At 42.7% G+C, this 17,623-nt stretch overlaps 1 protein-coding gene across 2 annotated transcripts in view; it reads right to left on the reverse strand.

Annotated features, from left to right (window-relative positions):
• me2 (malic enzyme 2, NAD(+)-dependent, mitochondrial) overlaps window positions 1-17,623 on the reverse strand; it is a 119,907-nt gene that overhangs the window by 65,622 nt on the left and 36,662 nt on the right. For both annotated transcript variants that reach the window (XM_085974866.1, XM_085974857.1), the window contains exons 4-5: window positions 12,793-12,942; window positions 538-613 (exon numbers count right to left, since the gene is read on the reverse strand). In XM_085974866.1, coding sequence (XP_085830992.1) covers window positions 538-613; window positions 12,793-12,942 — 226 coding nt within the window. The remainder of the gene's footprint in view (window positions 1-537; window positions 614-12,792; window positions 12,943-17,623) is intronic.

Here is a 17,623-nt window from a genome sequence, read left to right on the forward strand (position 1 = left end):
CTCCACGCTCTCGCCACTGACTCTCTGCCCCTTCCAAGAAACTAACCCCTCTCTTTTTTCTCTCCCACCATCCCATTGTGTAGGCATGATATTTTTTGTGTGTAAGTTTGTAACCCTCAGTCAGCAGAGAGGGGATGTTCTCACCATCAGCATGGGCCATGGTGAAAAGTTATTCTCATTAGAAAAATGGACAGATACCTACGTTTCTGGTTTTAAATGTCCTCATTGTCACTCCGTAACAATTTGAAGCAGCCAAACATCCCAAGACAGGATAGATTTACAAAGCATTTCATTTTGCTGCAGATTATTATAAATTTGAAGTACTGGGGAACCAGGAGGGAAGGAGGAATGGAAGTGATCTCTGGGTTTAGGTAGCACTAACGTTTAAGGAAACATCCAATTCTCCAAACTGGGTTACTGCCCAATAATGAGCTCTAACTGACCTCATGCAGAAATGTTACTGCAGTGCTCAAACATTTAAATGCGCCAGCAGGCTTGATATCAATTGTATTTTTAAATGCACCATTTATTCTTTACCTTTACATCTGTATCTGGCCAGTTGTCAAGAATTGATCTAATGTGACCTTTGTCCATGATGGAAATAAACACACCTCTGTTGCAATGTGAAAGAAAAAATGAACATAGAAAAATTAACATTTCATATTACAGAAGTATTTAAAAAAATTTTTTTTTATAAGGCAGTGAACATTTAGAATAAAAAACACAAGAATAATCAAGGAAAAGAAAAAAAATCAGTCCATCAAAGCTTGTTCTTCTAGCATTACAACTTCATAACATGTAACATTTTTTGCGCACCCCTACTATCTTTGTTTCTACTACTTTGCATGGAAAAGTTTTTCCAAACACATCATTCTTGCATCGAATTGCAGAGACTTTACAGCACTGAAACAGGCCAGTCAGCCGGTGTTTTATGCTTCATGCGAGTCTCCTCCCACTCCATCTCGCCCGATCAACATATCCTCCTATTCCTTTCTCCCTCATGTACTTATCTAGCTTCTCCTTAAATGCATCTGTGCTATTTGCCTCAACCACTCCATGCAGTAGTGAGTTCCACATTCTCTGGAGTGAAGAAGTTTCTTCTGAATTCTTTACTGGATTTATTAGTGACTTGTATTGATGGCCCCTAGTTTTGGACTCCACCAGAAATGGAAACAATCTACCCTAACCAATTAGTCTCACTCTCCTGCTCTTTCCCCACAGCCCTGCAATTTTCTTCCCCTTCAAGTATTTATCCAATTCCCTTTTGAAAGTTACTATTGAATCTGCTTCCACCACCCTTTCAGGTAGTGAACTCCAGATCATAATGTGGTGCACTAAAAAAAAAAGTTCCGTTTGCCAACCCTTCTGCCAGTGAACACAGTTTCTCCTTATCGACTCTCATCAAAACTGTTCTTTTGAATATCTCGATCAAATCTCCCCTTAACCGCTCTCTTCTTCACCTTAGGCAGTCCCTTGGAACTGAGGATGACTTGCTTCCACATTAAAAATGAGTTCTCAGGTGACTGATGAGTCCAATGCGGGACCGACAGTCTCTATCACAGATGGGGCAGACGGTGGTTGAAGGGGCGGGTGGGTGGGGTGCTTGGGTTGACGTGCGCTCCTTGCGCTGTCTGCGCTTGGCTGCCACTTGCTCCCGGCGAAGAGATGCGAGGTGTTCGGTGCCTTCCCGGATGCGTCTCCTCCACTTTGTGCGGTCTTGAGCCAGGGATTCCCAGGGGTCGGTGAGGATGTTACACTTTTTCTAGGAGGCTTCGAGGGTGTCCTTGAAGCGTTTCCTCTGCCCACCTGGGGCTCTCTTGCCGTGCCAGAGCTCCAAGTAGAGCGCTTGTTTTGGGAGTCTCGTATCGGGCATGCAGACAATGTGACCCATCCATCGGAGCTGATCGAGTGTGGTCAAAGCTTCGATGCTGGGGATGTTGGCCTGAGCAAGAACACAGACGTTGGTGCGCCTATCCTGCCAATGGATTTGCAGAATCTTGCGGAGGCAGCATTGATGGTACCTCTCCAGTGCTTTGAGGTGCCTGCTGTACATGGTCCATGTCTCTGAGGCATACAGCTGGGCGGGTATCACTGCTGCTCTGTAGACCATGAGCTTAGCCGGGTTTGAGGTCCTGGTCTTCAAACACTCTCTCTTCCTCAGGCGACCGAAGGCTGCACTGGCACACTGAAGGCAGTGTTGGACTGCGCTCTGCATCTGCGCTCACTCGGAGATCGAACTCCAAACCATCGTCAACACCTTCACTGAAGCGTACGAGAGCATGGGCCTTGCACTAAACATCCGTAAGACAAAGGTCCTCTACCAACCTGCCCCCACCACACAGTACTGCCCCCCGATTATCAAAATCCATGACAAGTTCTTGGACAACGTGGACCACTTTCCATATCTCGGGAGCCTACTGTCAACAAGGGCAGACGTCGACGATGAAGTCCAACACCGCCTTAACCGCTCTAAAGAAAGACTTGCACCTTTCACGACCACCAACATCCCAAAACGCTTTACAGCCAAAGGAGAACAATCCCAGCTTCTTCAGTCTATCCATATAATGGAAGTCCCTCATCCCTGGTACCATTCTAGTAAATCTCCCCTACACCCTCTTCAAGGCCTTGGCATCCTTTCGAAAATGTGGTGCCCAGAATTGGACACAATATCCAGCTGGGGCCTAACCAGGTGATTTATAAAGTTTTAGCATAACTTCCTTGCTTTTGTACTCCATGTCTCTATTTATAAAGCCAAGGATCCTGTATGTTACTTTAAACAGCCTTCTCGGCTAGTCCTGCCACCTTCAAAGATTTCTGTACGCAAACCCCCGGGCCTCTGTTTCTACACCCCTTAAAAATTGGACCAATTAGTTTACGTTGCCTCCTCTCATCCTTCCTTTCAAAATGCACCACTTCACCATGTTAATTTTCGTCTGCCATGTGTCTGCCCATTTCACCAGTCTGTCTATGTCTATGGTAACTTGAAGTAACACTCTCTGTTTACCTTAGAAGAATACAAATTTGGGCCGAGCTAGCATCTATTCATGTGCAAACCCATCAGTGTTTAATGTAGTTTAAATGTTGCAATAGACTCAGCTTTAATAGCTACTCTTGATGTGCATTCCATAACCCGTTGCATCAAAAAAAAATCTAAGCTCCCGATATCTTGCAGCAACTCACCAAGGCTTCTTCGGCAGCACCTCCCAAACCCACGATCTCTACCACCTAGAAGGACAAGGGCAGCAGGCGCATGGGAACACCATCACCTACAAGTTCCCCTCCAATTTACAAACCATCCTGACTTAGAAATATATTGGTGTTCCTTCAGCGTCGTTGGGTCAAAATTCTGGAACTCCCTCCCTAACAGCACTATGGGAGTACCTTCACCACGAGGACTGCAGCGGTTCAAGGCGGAGGCTTTCTACCACCTTCTCAAGGGTAATTAAGGATGGGCAATAAATGCTGGCCTTGCCAGTGACACCCACATCCCAGGAACGAATATCTATACCTCCATACTTGGGATGGGGGGGGGGGGGGGGGGGGGGGCACGGCACAAAGAGAAAGACAGTTTTGGTTGCTCTTCTCCGCACCTTCCCAATGCAGGTATGTGCTTATTGAGTAGTACTTAAAATGTAGACTGGCAAGTGCATTATAAACAATGGATACATGGAAACAAATTTCTAGCTTGGCACCCAGGTAATTATTTATAAAGAAAAATCACATGAACCCCAAAATGAGATTACAACTATGAAAATCACTCCACGTACTATTTTTCATAATATATATTAAGAGGTCTCCATGGTGCTCTTCACATGTAGTTTATGACCACATTAACAGTGAATATATCATAACTTCAAAGCAAAAATACAAATTTGTGCTGTAATACTTTTTACCTACCACAGTACAAATGTGCAAGTAAGTTTGTTTACTGTTCCCTTTCCAAAACCTTTTCTCCATTATTATATAAGCCTTTTGCTCCCCCTTTCCCATGGTAGCTCTTAAAGCTGTTGTAGGCACAGCACTATATTTTTTAGCTATAATCATATATACATATACTGTAACCTCGAGGAAGGGAAAAGAATTCCTGTGAATGGAAAGGTTTATGCTGGAGTATGGCAGAGACAGCATTTGTTATTGTACCAAAAGAGGCATTTAAAAAAGGAACCAACTTTGCTGGAACGTTTTCAGCATGATGTGAAGTTGCTGATTTGTAGTTATGTTTATTACTCACTTCAGCTTTTAACCCAATTGAAACTCTTCACTGAAGTCATTGAACTGTTACATATTATTCATTGACTAAGTACAAGAAGTGAATTGTGAAATAACGATTCATTCCGCAAATGTGAACTGCCTCAAGAGCTTATAATATAAAACATACATGGTTTTAAGCAGAGGGAAGATGAGCTTACATACCAATCTCAAAACCACGAATGAATGTCAGACAGAAGAATTCCATTTTATGTTGCCTGATTACTGTACATCCCTCAAATGTCACAAAGCATTTCACATACAACTCCTAAAGTGCAGTGACTTGTGATGTAGACAAATACTGCAGCCATTTTGCACAAGCTCCCACAAACAGCAATGAGATGAGACAATCTCGTCTATTTTTGTGGTACATATGTGGAGGGAAGAATGCGGTCACAATTATCTGCTCTTCTTTGAATGTTGCTAGAGAGTCTTCTAACGTCCGCCTGAACCAGCACAGCAAGAGTTCTCCTGACTGAGCCAATAGTGGGGCAAAAGGTTAGGCGAGGCTGTAAATGTTGTCCCCACCCATATGGTCAATTAACCACCCAAGTTCACACATGAACAATGGTTACTAGAGCAAGGCACTGGAAATCCACCTCTCAAACCACAAATCAGTCATCTTCAAGGGGATACGAGAAGAATCAGAGGGAATAAATAGAAAGGATTGTCCTACACTTGTATTGGTTCATACTGGTTTCTGTGTTTCAGGCTTAAAAGCCTTCAAAAGATATGTATGCAACACTTATAATCTGAATTCTATGCACAACTCTCCATCCCCATTCTGGTTATTAAAATGAAGTTAAATACAAAATATTTATTCCCAGTTTTCTGACCAACTTTAAAATATACAATATTTTAAGGGAAGTGTGTACACTTTATGTTTCAGTCAGACTAAAGCATTAGAAAATGTTTAGGCACTTCCCTTAAAATGTTTAAAATTGTGACAATTCAGCAGGTTGTACTTGCTTTCTCCTATCAACAGGCTGGGTTTTCTGTTTCATGCGACCACTTCCTTTCTCCTCAACAACTCAACTTATAAAGCCCAAGTCAGCCCCAAGACTCTCATACCAGGGAAGTTTTCCTAACTTTCCTTGCATTCAGGGCAAGATACAGTAAAAAGGGTTGCAGTCTGCTAAGCAAGTTCCTTGTTCCTCTAGCCCCTCTCACTGGCAAAAGCTTTGTTTGTCTTGCTCCATTTTATTGATACTATTTACTGAACTTCCTTTTGTTCCTAAAATGCAAATATGCCCAACATGGTCTTTCTCCTCCTTATATTCCCATCATGTTGAAATCAAAATTCACCACAGCCTTCGACTTCAACTCATTCTTTCTTTAGCTTTTCTTTTTCTCAAAAAAAATCACATTACCCACTTGATGCTGCTTTTAATGTTTTTTGAATCCCCAAATGCCTCTGCTCTTCCATACAAACCAAGTACTGTATATTTACTACTTTTTACTGTAAAAAAAAACAAATATACCACCTCACATTTAGTGACTTTGAATTCCATCTACCACTTTTTTGCCATGGCACCATTTTATTAATATCCCCATACAATTTAACTCTGAACCTCAGAATTAACCGTGCTTCCTATTTTAGTATTGTCTATATCCAAAATCATTGATGTACACTGTGAACAAAGGTGGTCCCAGAACAAAACCCTATGGGTCACCGTTATCCACTTCTAACTACTTCCTTCTAACCAGCTTTTAAAATCAAATTTGCTACACTTCCCCGAATTCCTTACTCCTTAATCATCTCCACTAATCTCCTCCGTGATACCTTGAAAAAGGTTTTCTCAAAGACCATATACTGCATTTCCCCTATTCACCATATATCTTCCTCCCTCAAAAGAACTCTATCACCTTTGTTAAACATGGTCTTTTTTTCCTGAAATGTGTTGGCTACTTCAATTATTTTCACTTAGAATCATAGAATGGTTACAGCACAGAAGGAGGCCATTCGGCCTGTTGAGCCTGTGCAAGAGCACTTCAGCTAGTCCCACTCCTCCGCCCTTTCCCCATAGCCTTGCAATTTGTTTCCCTTCAGGTACTTATCCAATTCCCTTCTGAAAGCCACGATTGAATCTGCCTCCACCACCCTCTCAGGCAGTACATTCCAGATCCTAACCACTCGCTGCGTAAAAAAGTTTTTCCTCATGTCACCTTTGGTTCTTCTGCCAATCACCTTAAATCTGTGTCCTCTGATTCTCGACCTTTCTGCCAATGAGAACAGTTTCTCTCTATTTACTGTCTACACCCCTCAAGATTTTCAACACCTCTATCAAATCTCCTCTCAACTTTCTCTGCTCCAAGGAGAGCAAGCCCAGCTTCTCCAGTCTATCCAGGTAACTGAAGTCCCTCATCCCCAGAACCATTCTTGTAAATCTTTTCTGCACCCTCTCAAAGGCCTTCACATCCTTCCTGAAGTGCGGTGCCCAGAATTAGAACATAAGAACATAAGAAATAGGAGCAGGAGTAGGCCAATCAGCCCCTCGAGCCTGCTCCGCCATTCAATATCATGGCTGATCTGATCCAAACCGCCAATCTACTATCACAGAACCATCTCCTGAATCTAACAGAATTAGACACATGAAATAGGAGCAGGATCAGGCTACACGGCCCCTGGGCCCGCTCCGCTACCCACAGGGCCATGTCCGATCCGAACCTAGACTCATGTCCAAATTCCTGCCCGCTCCCTGTAACCCTTAATTCCCTTTACTTCTAGGAAACTGTCTATTTCTGTTTTAAATTTATGTAATGTAGCTTCTACAGCTTTTTGGGGCAGCATATTCCATGGACCTACCACCCTCTGAGTGAAGTAGTTCCTCCTCATCTCAGTTTTGAAAGAGCAGCCCCTTATTCTAAGACTATGCCCCCTAGTTCTAGTTTCACCCATCATCGGGAACATCCTCCCCGCATCCACCCGATCCAACCCCTTCACAATCTTATATGTTTCAATAAGATCGCCTCTCATTCTTCTGAGCTCCAATGAGTAGAGTCCCAATCTACTCAACCTCTCCTCATATGTCCATCCCCTCATCCCCGGGATTAACCGAGTGAACCTTCTTTGCACTGACTCGAGAGCAAGTATGTCTTTTCTTAAGTATGGACACCAAAACTGTATGCAATATTCCAGGTGCGGTCTCACCAATACCTTGTACAACTGAAGCAATACCTCCCTATTTTTATATTCTATCCCCCTAGCAATGAAAGCCAACATTCCATTGGCCTTCTTAATCACTTGCTGCACCTGCATACTAACATTTTGAGTTTCGTGCACCAGGACCCCCAGATCCCTTTGTACTTCAGTACTTTCCAGTTTCTTGCCATTAAGATAATAACTTGCTCTACGATTTTTCCTGCCAAAGTGCATAACCTCACACTTTCCAGTATTGTATTCCATCTGCCAAATCTCTGCCCACTTACTTAGCCTGTCTATGTCCCCTTGCAGGTTTTTTATGTCCTCCTCACTCACTACTTTCCCTCCCATCTTAGTATCATCTGCAAACTTTGATATGTTACACTCGGTCCCCTCCTCCAAATCGTTAATATAGATTGTAAAGAGTTGGGGACCCAGCACTGACCCCTGCGGAACACCACTAGTTACTGATTGCCAGTCTGAGAATGAACCATTTATCCCAACTCTCTGCCTTCTGTTAGATAGCCAATCCTCTATCCATGCCAGAATATTACCCCCAATCCCGTGATTTTTTATCTTAAGCAATAATCTTGTGTGGCACCTTGTCAAATGCCTTTTGGAAGTCTAAATACACTACGTCCACTGGTTCCCCTTTATCCACCCTATATGTTACTTCCTCAAAGAACTCCAGCAAATTTGTCAAACAGGACTTCCCCTTCATAAAACCATGCTGACTTTGTCCTATTAAATTATGATTATCCAAATGTCCTGTTACTGTCTCCTTAATAATGGACTCCAAAATTTTACCTACCACAGATGTTAGGCTAACCGGTCTATAGTTTCCAGCCTTCTGTCTACTGCCCTTTTTAAATAAGGGTGTTACATTAGCAATTTTCCAGTCTGCCGGGACCTTTGCCGAGTCCAGGGAGTTTTGGAAAATTATTACTAATGCATCCACAATCCCTACCGCCACTTCCCTCAAGACCCTAGGATGTAAGCCATCAGGTCCAGGTGATTTATCCGCCTCGAGTCCCATTATTTTACCGAGTACCACTTCCTTAGTGATTTTGATCGTGTTTAGCTCCTCCCCCCCTATTTGTCCAGTGTTGGGATATTCTTAGTGTCTTCTACTGTAAAGACTGATATAAAATATTCATTCAGTGTTTTTGCCATCTCCATATTTCCCACCATTAATTTCCCGGTCTCATCCTCTAAGGGACCAACATTTACTTTAGCCACCCTTTTTCTTTTTATATAACTATAAAAACTCTTACTATCTGTTTTTATATTTTTTGCTAATTTACTTTCATAATCTATCTTCCCTTTCTTAAATCGATCAATTGGACACAATACTCCAGTTGAGGCCGAACCAGTGTTCTATACAGGTTCATCACAACTTCCTTGCTTTTATACTCTATACCTCTATTCATGAAGTCCAGGATCCTGTAAGCATTTTTAACTGCTTTCTCAACCTGCCCTGCAACCTTCACCGATTTGTCTCTCGGTTTATGCACCCCGTTTAGGATTGTACACTTTAGTTTGTTTCCTCTCTCCATTCTTTCTACCAAAATGTATCACTTCACATTTTGCTGCGTTAAATTTCATCTGCCATGTGTCCGCCCATTCCACCAGCCTATGTCCTCCTGAAGTCTATCACTATATTCCTCACTGTTCACTATACTTCCAAGTTTTGTGTCATCTACAAATTTTGAATTTGTGCTCTGTACACCCACATCCAAGTCATTAATACAAATGCAAGAAAAGTAGTGGACCCAGAATCGACCCCTGGGGAACACCACTGTATACCTTCCTCCAGTCTGAAAAACAACCAACCATTCACCACTACTCCGTTTCCTATCACTTAGCCAATTTCATATCCACGCTGCCACTGTCCCTTTTACTCAATGGGCTTCAACTTTGCTGGCAAGCCTATTATGTGGCACTTTGTCGAATGCCTTTTGGAAATCCATGTACATTAACCGCATTGCCCTCATCAACCCTCTGTTACCTCATCAAAAAACTCAATCAAGTTGGTTAAACACGATTGGTCTTTAACAAATCCATGCTGGCTTTCCTTAATTAAGCCACACTTGCCCAAGTGACTGTTAATTTTGTCCCGGATTGTTGTTTCTAAAAGGTTCCCCACTACCGAGGTTAAACTGACTGGCCTGTAGTTGCTGGGTTTATCTTTACACCCTTTTTTGAACAAGGGTGTCACATTTGCAATTCTCCAGTCCTCTGGCACCACCCCTGTTTCTAAGGAGGATTGGAAGAGTATGTCCAGTACCTCCGTGATTTCTTCCTTCACGTCCCTCAGTGTCCTAGGTTGCATCCCATCTGGTCTTGCTGACTTATCTACTTTAAGTACAGCCAGCCTTTCTAACACCTCCTCTATCAATTTTTATCTCATCCAGTATCTCCTCTACCTCTATGGCAGCATCTTCTTCCTTGGTGAAAATAGATGCAAAGAACTCATTTAGCACCTCAGCCCTACCCTCTGCCTCCATGCGTAGGTCTCCTTTTTGTCCCGAATTTGCCCCATCCCTCCTCTTACTACCCGTTTACTATTTATATGCCTAAAGACTTTCGGATTACTTTTTATGATAGCTGCCATTCTATTCTTATACCCTCTCTTTGCCCCTCTTATTTTCTTTTTCACTTCTCCTCTGAACTTTCGATATTTAGCCGGAGTCTCAGATGTATTCTCGACCTGACATCTGCCATACACACTCTTTTTCTGCTTCATCTTACTCTCGATCTCTTTCGTCATCCAGGGAGCTCTGACTTTAGTTGCCCTACCTTTCCCCCTAGTGGAATTGTAGCTGAACTATTTCCTCTTTAAAAGGCAGCCCATTGTTCCATTACAGTTTTGCCCGACAATCTTAGATTCCAATTTACCCAGGCCAGATCCATTCTCATCCCATTGAAATTGGCGTTCCTCCAATTAAGTATTTTTACTCTTGATTGCTCCCTGTCCTTTTCCATAGCTAATCTAAACCTTATAATACCATGATCACTGTTCCCTAAATGTTCACCTACTGACACTTGCTCCATTTGACCTACCTCATTCCCCAGAACCATATCCAGCAACGCCTCCTTCCTTGTTGGGCCGGAAACATACTGATCAAAAATATTCTCCTGAACAGACTAAAATTCCCCCTCTGCCCTTTACACTATTACTATCCCAGTCTATATTAGGATAGTTGAAGTCCCCAATTATCACTACTATAGTTCGTGCATCTCTCTTAATTTCTCTGCAAATTTGCTCCTCCATATTTTTCCCACTAGTTGGTGGCCTATAGAATACACCTAGTAGTGTAATGGCACCTCTATTATTTCTTAACTCTAGCCATATAGATTCTGTCCTTGACCCCTCCAGGACATCCTCTCCTCCAGCACTAACATTCTCCTTAACCACCACCTCCTATCCTTCCTTCCCTATCTTTCCTGAACACCTTATATCCAGGAATATTTAATACCCAATCCTGCCGTTTTTTGAGCATTAACCACTCTCCAAGTCCTCCGGCACTCATTTACTCTCAATAGAACCCTGAAACACATATTTCGGGTCTTCGCCCAATCTTACCCCATTTCTCTCAGAATCCTCGGAAGTATTCCAGAAGTCCTGCACTTTGTCGTCCTTTAGTTTAAGTTATCTAATGCTTTCCATTGATTTATTACAATATCTCTCATTTCACTTTCAATCAATTCAGAATTTACCTTCTCTCAACATCCTCTTTTGTAAACACTGAAGCGAAATACTTAAGTATCCCTGCAAATTTCCATTGATCCTCACATATAATAATTCTCTTTTTACAGATATATTTATTGAATACTTCACTGCTCTTCAACTTTGCTTTGAGATGCTCATGGCATACTCACTCTTTTAGGCATCAGCTTTGGCTCAGTGGTAGCACTCAACAGAATCAGAAGATCATGGGTTCAAGCCCCATTCCAGACTTGAGCATGTAATCTTGGCTGACACTCCACTGCAGTGCTGAAGGAATGCTACATTGTTGGAGGTGCCGCCAAAGCTCTGTAGTCCTGCCACATCCAGTCGTGAATGGTGGTGGACAATTAGACAACTAGAGGGAGAAGGTGGCTCCATGAACATCCCCATCATCAACGATGGCAGAGCCCAGCACACGAGTGCATGAGACAAGGCTGAAGCGTTTGCAACCATCTTCATCCTAAAGTTCGGAGTGGATTATCCATCTCAGCCTCCTCCTAAGGTTCCCGCCATCACAGATGCCAATCTTCAGCCAATTCGACTCACTCCACATGATATCAAGAAACGGCTGAGCGCACTGGATACAGCAAAGGCTATGGGCCCCGACAACATCATGGCTGTAGTGCTGAAGACTTGTGCTCCAGAACTAGCTACGCCTCTAGCCAAGCGGTTCCAGTACAGCTACAACACTGGCATCTGCCTGACAAAGTGAAAAATTGCCCAGGTATGTCCTGTCAGCAAAAAGCAGAACAAATCCAATTCAGCCAATTACTGCCCCATCAGTCTACTCTCAATCAGCATTAAAGTGATGGAAGGTGTTGTCGACAGTGCTATAAAGCAGCACTTACTCACCATTAACCTGCTCACCGATGCTCAATTTGAGTTATGCCAGGACTCAGATCCAGACCTCATTACAGCCTTGATTCAAACATGGACAAAAGAGCTGAATTCCAGAGATGAGGGGAGAGTGACGGCCCTCAACATTAAAGCAGCATTTGTCAGAGTGGGGCACCAAGGAGCCCTAGTAAAATTGGGGAAAACTTTCCACTGGCTGGAGTCATACCGAGCACAAAGGTAGATGTTTGTGGTTGCTGGAGCCAATCATCTCAGCCCCAGGACAGCGCTGCAGGAGTTTCTCAGGGCAGTATCCTAAGCCCAATCATCTTCAGCTATCTCATCAATAACCTTCCCTCCATCATAAGGCCAGAAGTGAGGATGTTGCATGTTTAATTCCATTCGCAATTACTCAGATAATGAAGCAATCCATGCCGACATGCAGCAAGACCTGGTTAACATCCAGGCTTGGGCTGACAAGTGGCAAGTAACATTTGCACCACAAAAGTACCAGGCAATCACTATCTCCAAATTAAAAACAGAAAATGCTGGAAATACTCAGCAGGTCAGGCAGCATCTGTGGACTATCAGGCACCATGACTATCTCCAACAAGAAATACTGGCTTAAAAAAATTGTCTTTTGTGACAGATGCATGATATAGAGAGATACGGATTATGTTTATGGCTAGAGCTGCCTTCATGTTTTAATATGAAAAAAATAAGGATACACCAATCCAATCTCCTAGAGTGATCAGCAATAGCCATCAAGATTAAAATCAGGGCGCAATACTCTAAAATATGCTGTAAAAGTATGGTGAAGGGTGTGTCTTTGACTTACTTTGGTCTCCTAAAGATTTGTCCATACTGTGAACAGGCCAGGCCTACTGTTGGGGTGTAAACAATTGGCATCAATTCTTCAATGTTGTCAAGCAGAACCCTGTAGAATAGTTTTTCATTTCTTTCCTGGAGTCCCATCACATAAATATATCTGTAAGAGAACAGCAGTTATGACAGAAAAATCCTGCAAGATCATTCACAAAGATATTTTACTTTAGCACTTTGTATGCCTTAGAATAATAGCGATTAAAGAAAAGTAGCCAACTTCACTGCCCCCCCACCCCAACACCAACTACTCCATGCTTTGGGTTTACGATACAGTCAACATGTCTTTATATCAAAAGACAATCACGTGATACAGAATGGCACAGTACATTGAATCACAACCATGTTATTCAGCCCCAACACCTGGAATGAGGCCACATGTGCACAACTTACTAACGGGGTCTAAACTGATGTGGGTAATTGCAATCCAAGAAGTCTGAATCTCACATACACAAACTCGCATACAGAAGTACTTTGCAACAAGTTTCAGATTAAGGAATTGTGCCCTTCTATAATTGCCACTGCATCTTCAATTTAGAGCAGAGGTGACAATTATATGTTTTAGGTTTTTAACTAGAGTACAACAAAACATCAGCATTTGCTTTAGGTGGGCTAAAATCTCAGGTTTCCTTCATTGTTGCTGGGTCAAAATCCTGGAACTCCCTACCTAACAGCACTGTTGAGTATCTTCACAAACTGATTACAGCAGTTCAAGAAGGTGGTTCACTACCACCTTCTCAAGGGCAACTAGAGATTGACAAATAGAGATGGTATGTTAATCTCCATTCTTGTCCATTGAGAAATTCACAAGAGTCTGCTGCACATTGATGCTAATTAACATACCACAATAAAACCTGGATCTTCAAAATATATTTGACATTTGTATGGGAAAAATAATGAAACTGGCATTTGGATATTTTTTGCAATGTTCAGATTTACAGACTCGGCAAAGTAATTTACAGGTTTTTATTAAATTGCAAAATGGCATGAATTCAAAAAGGCACCATTTAGACAACTAAGCTCACCAAAGAAATATATATGAGAAGTGTCAAACAGAAAGCAGGATTATATAGCTCTGATTTACACATTAGCAAGTACTTCCCAACAAGCTCATTACATCAAGTCTCCAGCACAGAAACAAGCCATTCAGCCCAACTGGTCTATGCCTGCATTTATGCTCCACATAAGCCTCCTCCCATCCCTTTTCATATAACCCCATCAGCATATTCTTCCATTCCTTTCACCCTCATGTTTTATCTAGCTTCCCCTTAAATGTATCTATGCTATTCAACGTAATTACTCCTTGTGGTAGCGAGTTCCACATTCTCACCACTCTGGGTAAAGATGTTTTTCCTGAATTCCATTTTAGATTTATTGGTGACTATTTACAGCCCCTAGTTTTGGTCTCAACACAACTGGAAACATCTTCTCTATGTCTAATTCATGCATTAATTGTCAATTAAACTCGCCGTAGGAAGTTAGGGCTAGTACTTAACAGTGCAAGTAGCTTTTTAATGACGAGATTTATATTCCAGCAATGCTATTTAACTTTTCCAGCCCAGAAAGGGAACAATTTAAACTGTGAAGTCACATTCCTACAGGTAGTAAATGGTTGATATTTAAAATTTAATTTTTTCCCCCTATTTTTGCTTTCTGTCTCTTTTCTCTCTCACTGAATCTAATCTTTCGTTCCCTCTCTATTTCTCTTTCTATACCCGATTTAACTCTAATTCACCCCATTTGTTTCTCTGTCATTCTTCTGTTTCTTTCTAAATCCCATTGGTTAAGGAGATACTGTTGGTCCTGTCGCTCACTAAGGTCCAAGATGCCCCATTGCCCTCAGCATGCAGTTATCAGCTCACACTTCCAGCAAACAGTGCAAAAAAATTTGAGCAGAGGGGTGAGGGAAAAAGTCTAATGGGGCTCAGGTCAGAAGAGTACATTGTGATAAAATGCTAACTTAAAAACGTCTAAGGAGAGGCAGGTATATGGCCATTAAAGTGGAATTGGCTGTGTTTTTTTTTTAAAAAGGTGGGAAGTAAAAAGTAACTTTAAATGAAGCATTTTCTAAATATTGCTCCACATTAGCCAGGCTGAATGGAAGTAAATATTAACCAATAGGTGCTTTAATACACTGAGTAGAATCAGAGAGATATCAAGCTGAAGAGGATAGATTATTTTGTGACAAAGAAACAGAGCAAATCTGTAGTACTGAATAGGCATAAAGCTATACTTCATAGTGCTGGAAATAGTTAGATCAATGAGTAACAACTTCATTTCCAGGGTTATTGACTCACTGGTCCAGAAGTTGTAAGCTCAAAAAAAAGTTGAGACTTTACTTCTAGTTGTCTGCAAGATTGTCGTCTTTAGTATTTTCTAGATTGGCTTTCCTCTCAAAAGTTTCCCCCCTTTTAAAAACTCTTCAACTACAAAACGTCTACTAAAAAAACCTCATTTCTCAGTTTGTGTATCCCAGTGGTATCAAATTAAATATTTCCAAACAAAGGTTGCCACGTAAAAACACCTGTGTGTTTAGCCAGTACGGATTTTAAAAACAAATTATTGATGCCACCAATCAGATCAACCGATAGATCCACACTAATAACATGCATCTGCTCACAGCTGGACCAGCTGCTGCCAACTCTTCAGTTCGCAAAATCAATGCACAAATCCTCAGCAAGCTACCAGCTGATTAAAACAAACATTTCCTAAACAGGCAAGAGAGATGTTTGATTTCCTATCCTAAATACAATGGCCTCACTTTCATCCAACCACGATATTAAAACTGTAGCACAACTGTATTCAATTTGACATCTAACTTCAAGTAAAGCCATTATACAAAACTAGCTGGAGTACCCCGGCATTGCCGATGGAACTGAAGAACCCTCTGCCATGTTTATAAATCTGTTGGGATTGAAGAACTCTTCCTAAGCACCCAGGAGGCGGATCTTTAACTTCAGTTTTTTGTTAATGGGGATCGCCAGTAGCCATATACTCCAGGTTGTACAGTTTTTGGGTATGTCTCGCCTGGTGAACAGCTTGCCGTGCCTGAGTCTGGTCAGGAGTCTCTGACTCCCCCCTCCCTCACTTCCCTTCACTCTCTCCCTCCCCCTCTCACAATCTATCTCTTCCAATTGTGCCTTCAGTGTCCTTGCCCCGCGCTGCCCATCCCTGCCCCGGTCGAGAGAAGTGCCAGATGAATGCAAGTTGCCGCCGAGGAGGAGGGTAGTATTGGCGTTGAGCAGGTTGACGGGCAGCTGCAGGGCAGAACGAAATAGATGGAGACCGGAACCGTTCACAGTAACTCCAAGTGTGGTTGAGAGAGAGAGAGAGAGAGAAGGAGAGAGGAGAGAGAGAGAGAGAGAAGAGAGAGAGAGAGAGAGAGAGAGAGAGAGAGGAGAGAGAGAGAGAGAGAGAGAGAAGAGAGAGAGAGAGAAGAGGAGAGAGAGAAGAGGAGAGAGAGAGAGAGAAAGAGGAGAGAGAGAGAGAGAAAGAGAGAGAGAGAGAAAGAGAGAGAGAAGAGGAGAGAGAGGAGAGAGGAGAGAGAGAGAGAGAGAGAGAGAGAGAGAAGAGGAGAGAGAGAGAGAAAGAGAGAGAAGAGGAGAGAGAGAGAGAAAGAAGAGAGAGAGAGAGAGAAGAGGAGAGAGAGAGAGGAGAGAGAGAGAGAGAGAAGAGGAGAGAGAGAGAGAAGGAGAGAGAGAGAGAGAGAAGGAGAGAGAGAGAGAGAGAGAGAGAGAGAGAAGGAGAGAGAGAGAGAGAGAAGGAGAGCGAGAGAGAGAAGGAGAGAAGGAAGAGAGAGAGAGAGAAGGAGAGAGAGAGAGAGAAGGAGAGAGAGAGAGAGAAGGAGAGAGAGAGAGAGAAGGAGAGAGAGAGAGAGAAGGAGAGAGAGAGAGAAGGAGAGAGAGAGGAGAGAGAGAGAAGGAGAGAAGAGAGAAGGAGAGAGGGAGAGAGAGAGAGAGGAGAGAGAGAAGAGGAGAGAGAGAGAGAAGTACAAAGACTGTTTAAAAATTAATATTGTTTAAAGTAATATTGTATGTACCCAACAAATGTCAAATCGATTGACACCTACAGAATGTTGGAAAACTGTACCTTTTTGCTATGTAAGCTTTGGCAATATGGTTCTCTGTAAACTTTCATGCCAATAAAGCATTTTAATTGGAAATTGGAATTGGAGAGAGAGAGAGAGAGAGAGGAGAGAGAGAGAGAGAAGGAGAGAGAGAAGGAGAAGAGAGAGAGAGAGGAGAGAGAGAGAAGAGGAGAGAGAGAGAGAAGAGGAGAGAGAGAGAGAAGAGGAGAGAGAGAGAAGAGGAGAGAGAGAGAGAGAGAGAGAAGGAGAGAGAGAGAGAGAGAAGGAGAGAGAGAGAGGAGAAGGAGAGAGAGAGAGAGAGAAGGAGAGAGAGAGAGAAGGAGAGGAGAGAGAGAGAGGAGAGAGAGAGAAGGAGAGAGAGAGAAGGAGAGAGAGAGAGGAGAGAGAGAGAGAAGGAGAGAGAAGGAGAGAGAGAGAGGAGAGAGAGTAGAGAGAGAGAGAGAGAGAGAGAGAGAAGGAGAGAGAGAGAGAGAGAAGAGGAGAGAGGAGAGAAGAGGAGAGAGAGGAGAGAAGAGGAGAGAGAGAGAGAGAAGTGGGATGAGAGAGAGAGAAGAGGAGAGAGAGGAGAGAGGGAGAGAAGAGGAGAGAGAGAGAGAGAGAGAGAGAGAGAGAGAGAGGAGAGAGAGAGAGAGAGAGAAGAGAGAGAGAGAGAGAGAGAAGGAGAGAGAGATGGAGAGAGAGGAGAGAGAAGAGGAGAGAG

Source organism: Somniosus microcephalus, chromosome 2, assembly GCF_052327205.1.
Source record: "Somniosus microcephalus isolate GS21.2 chromosome 2, FLI_Smic_1.0, whole genome shotgun sequence".
NCBI classification, from domain to species: domain Eukaryota; kingdom Metazoa; phylum Chordata; class Chondrichthyes; order Squaliformes; family Somniosidae; genus Somniosus; species Somniosus microcephalus.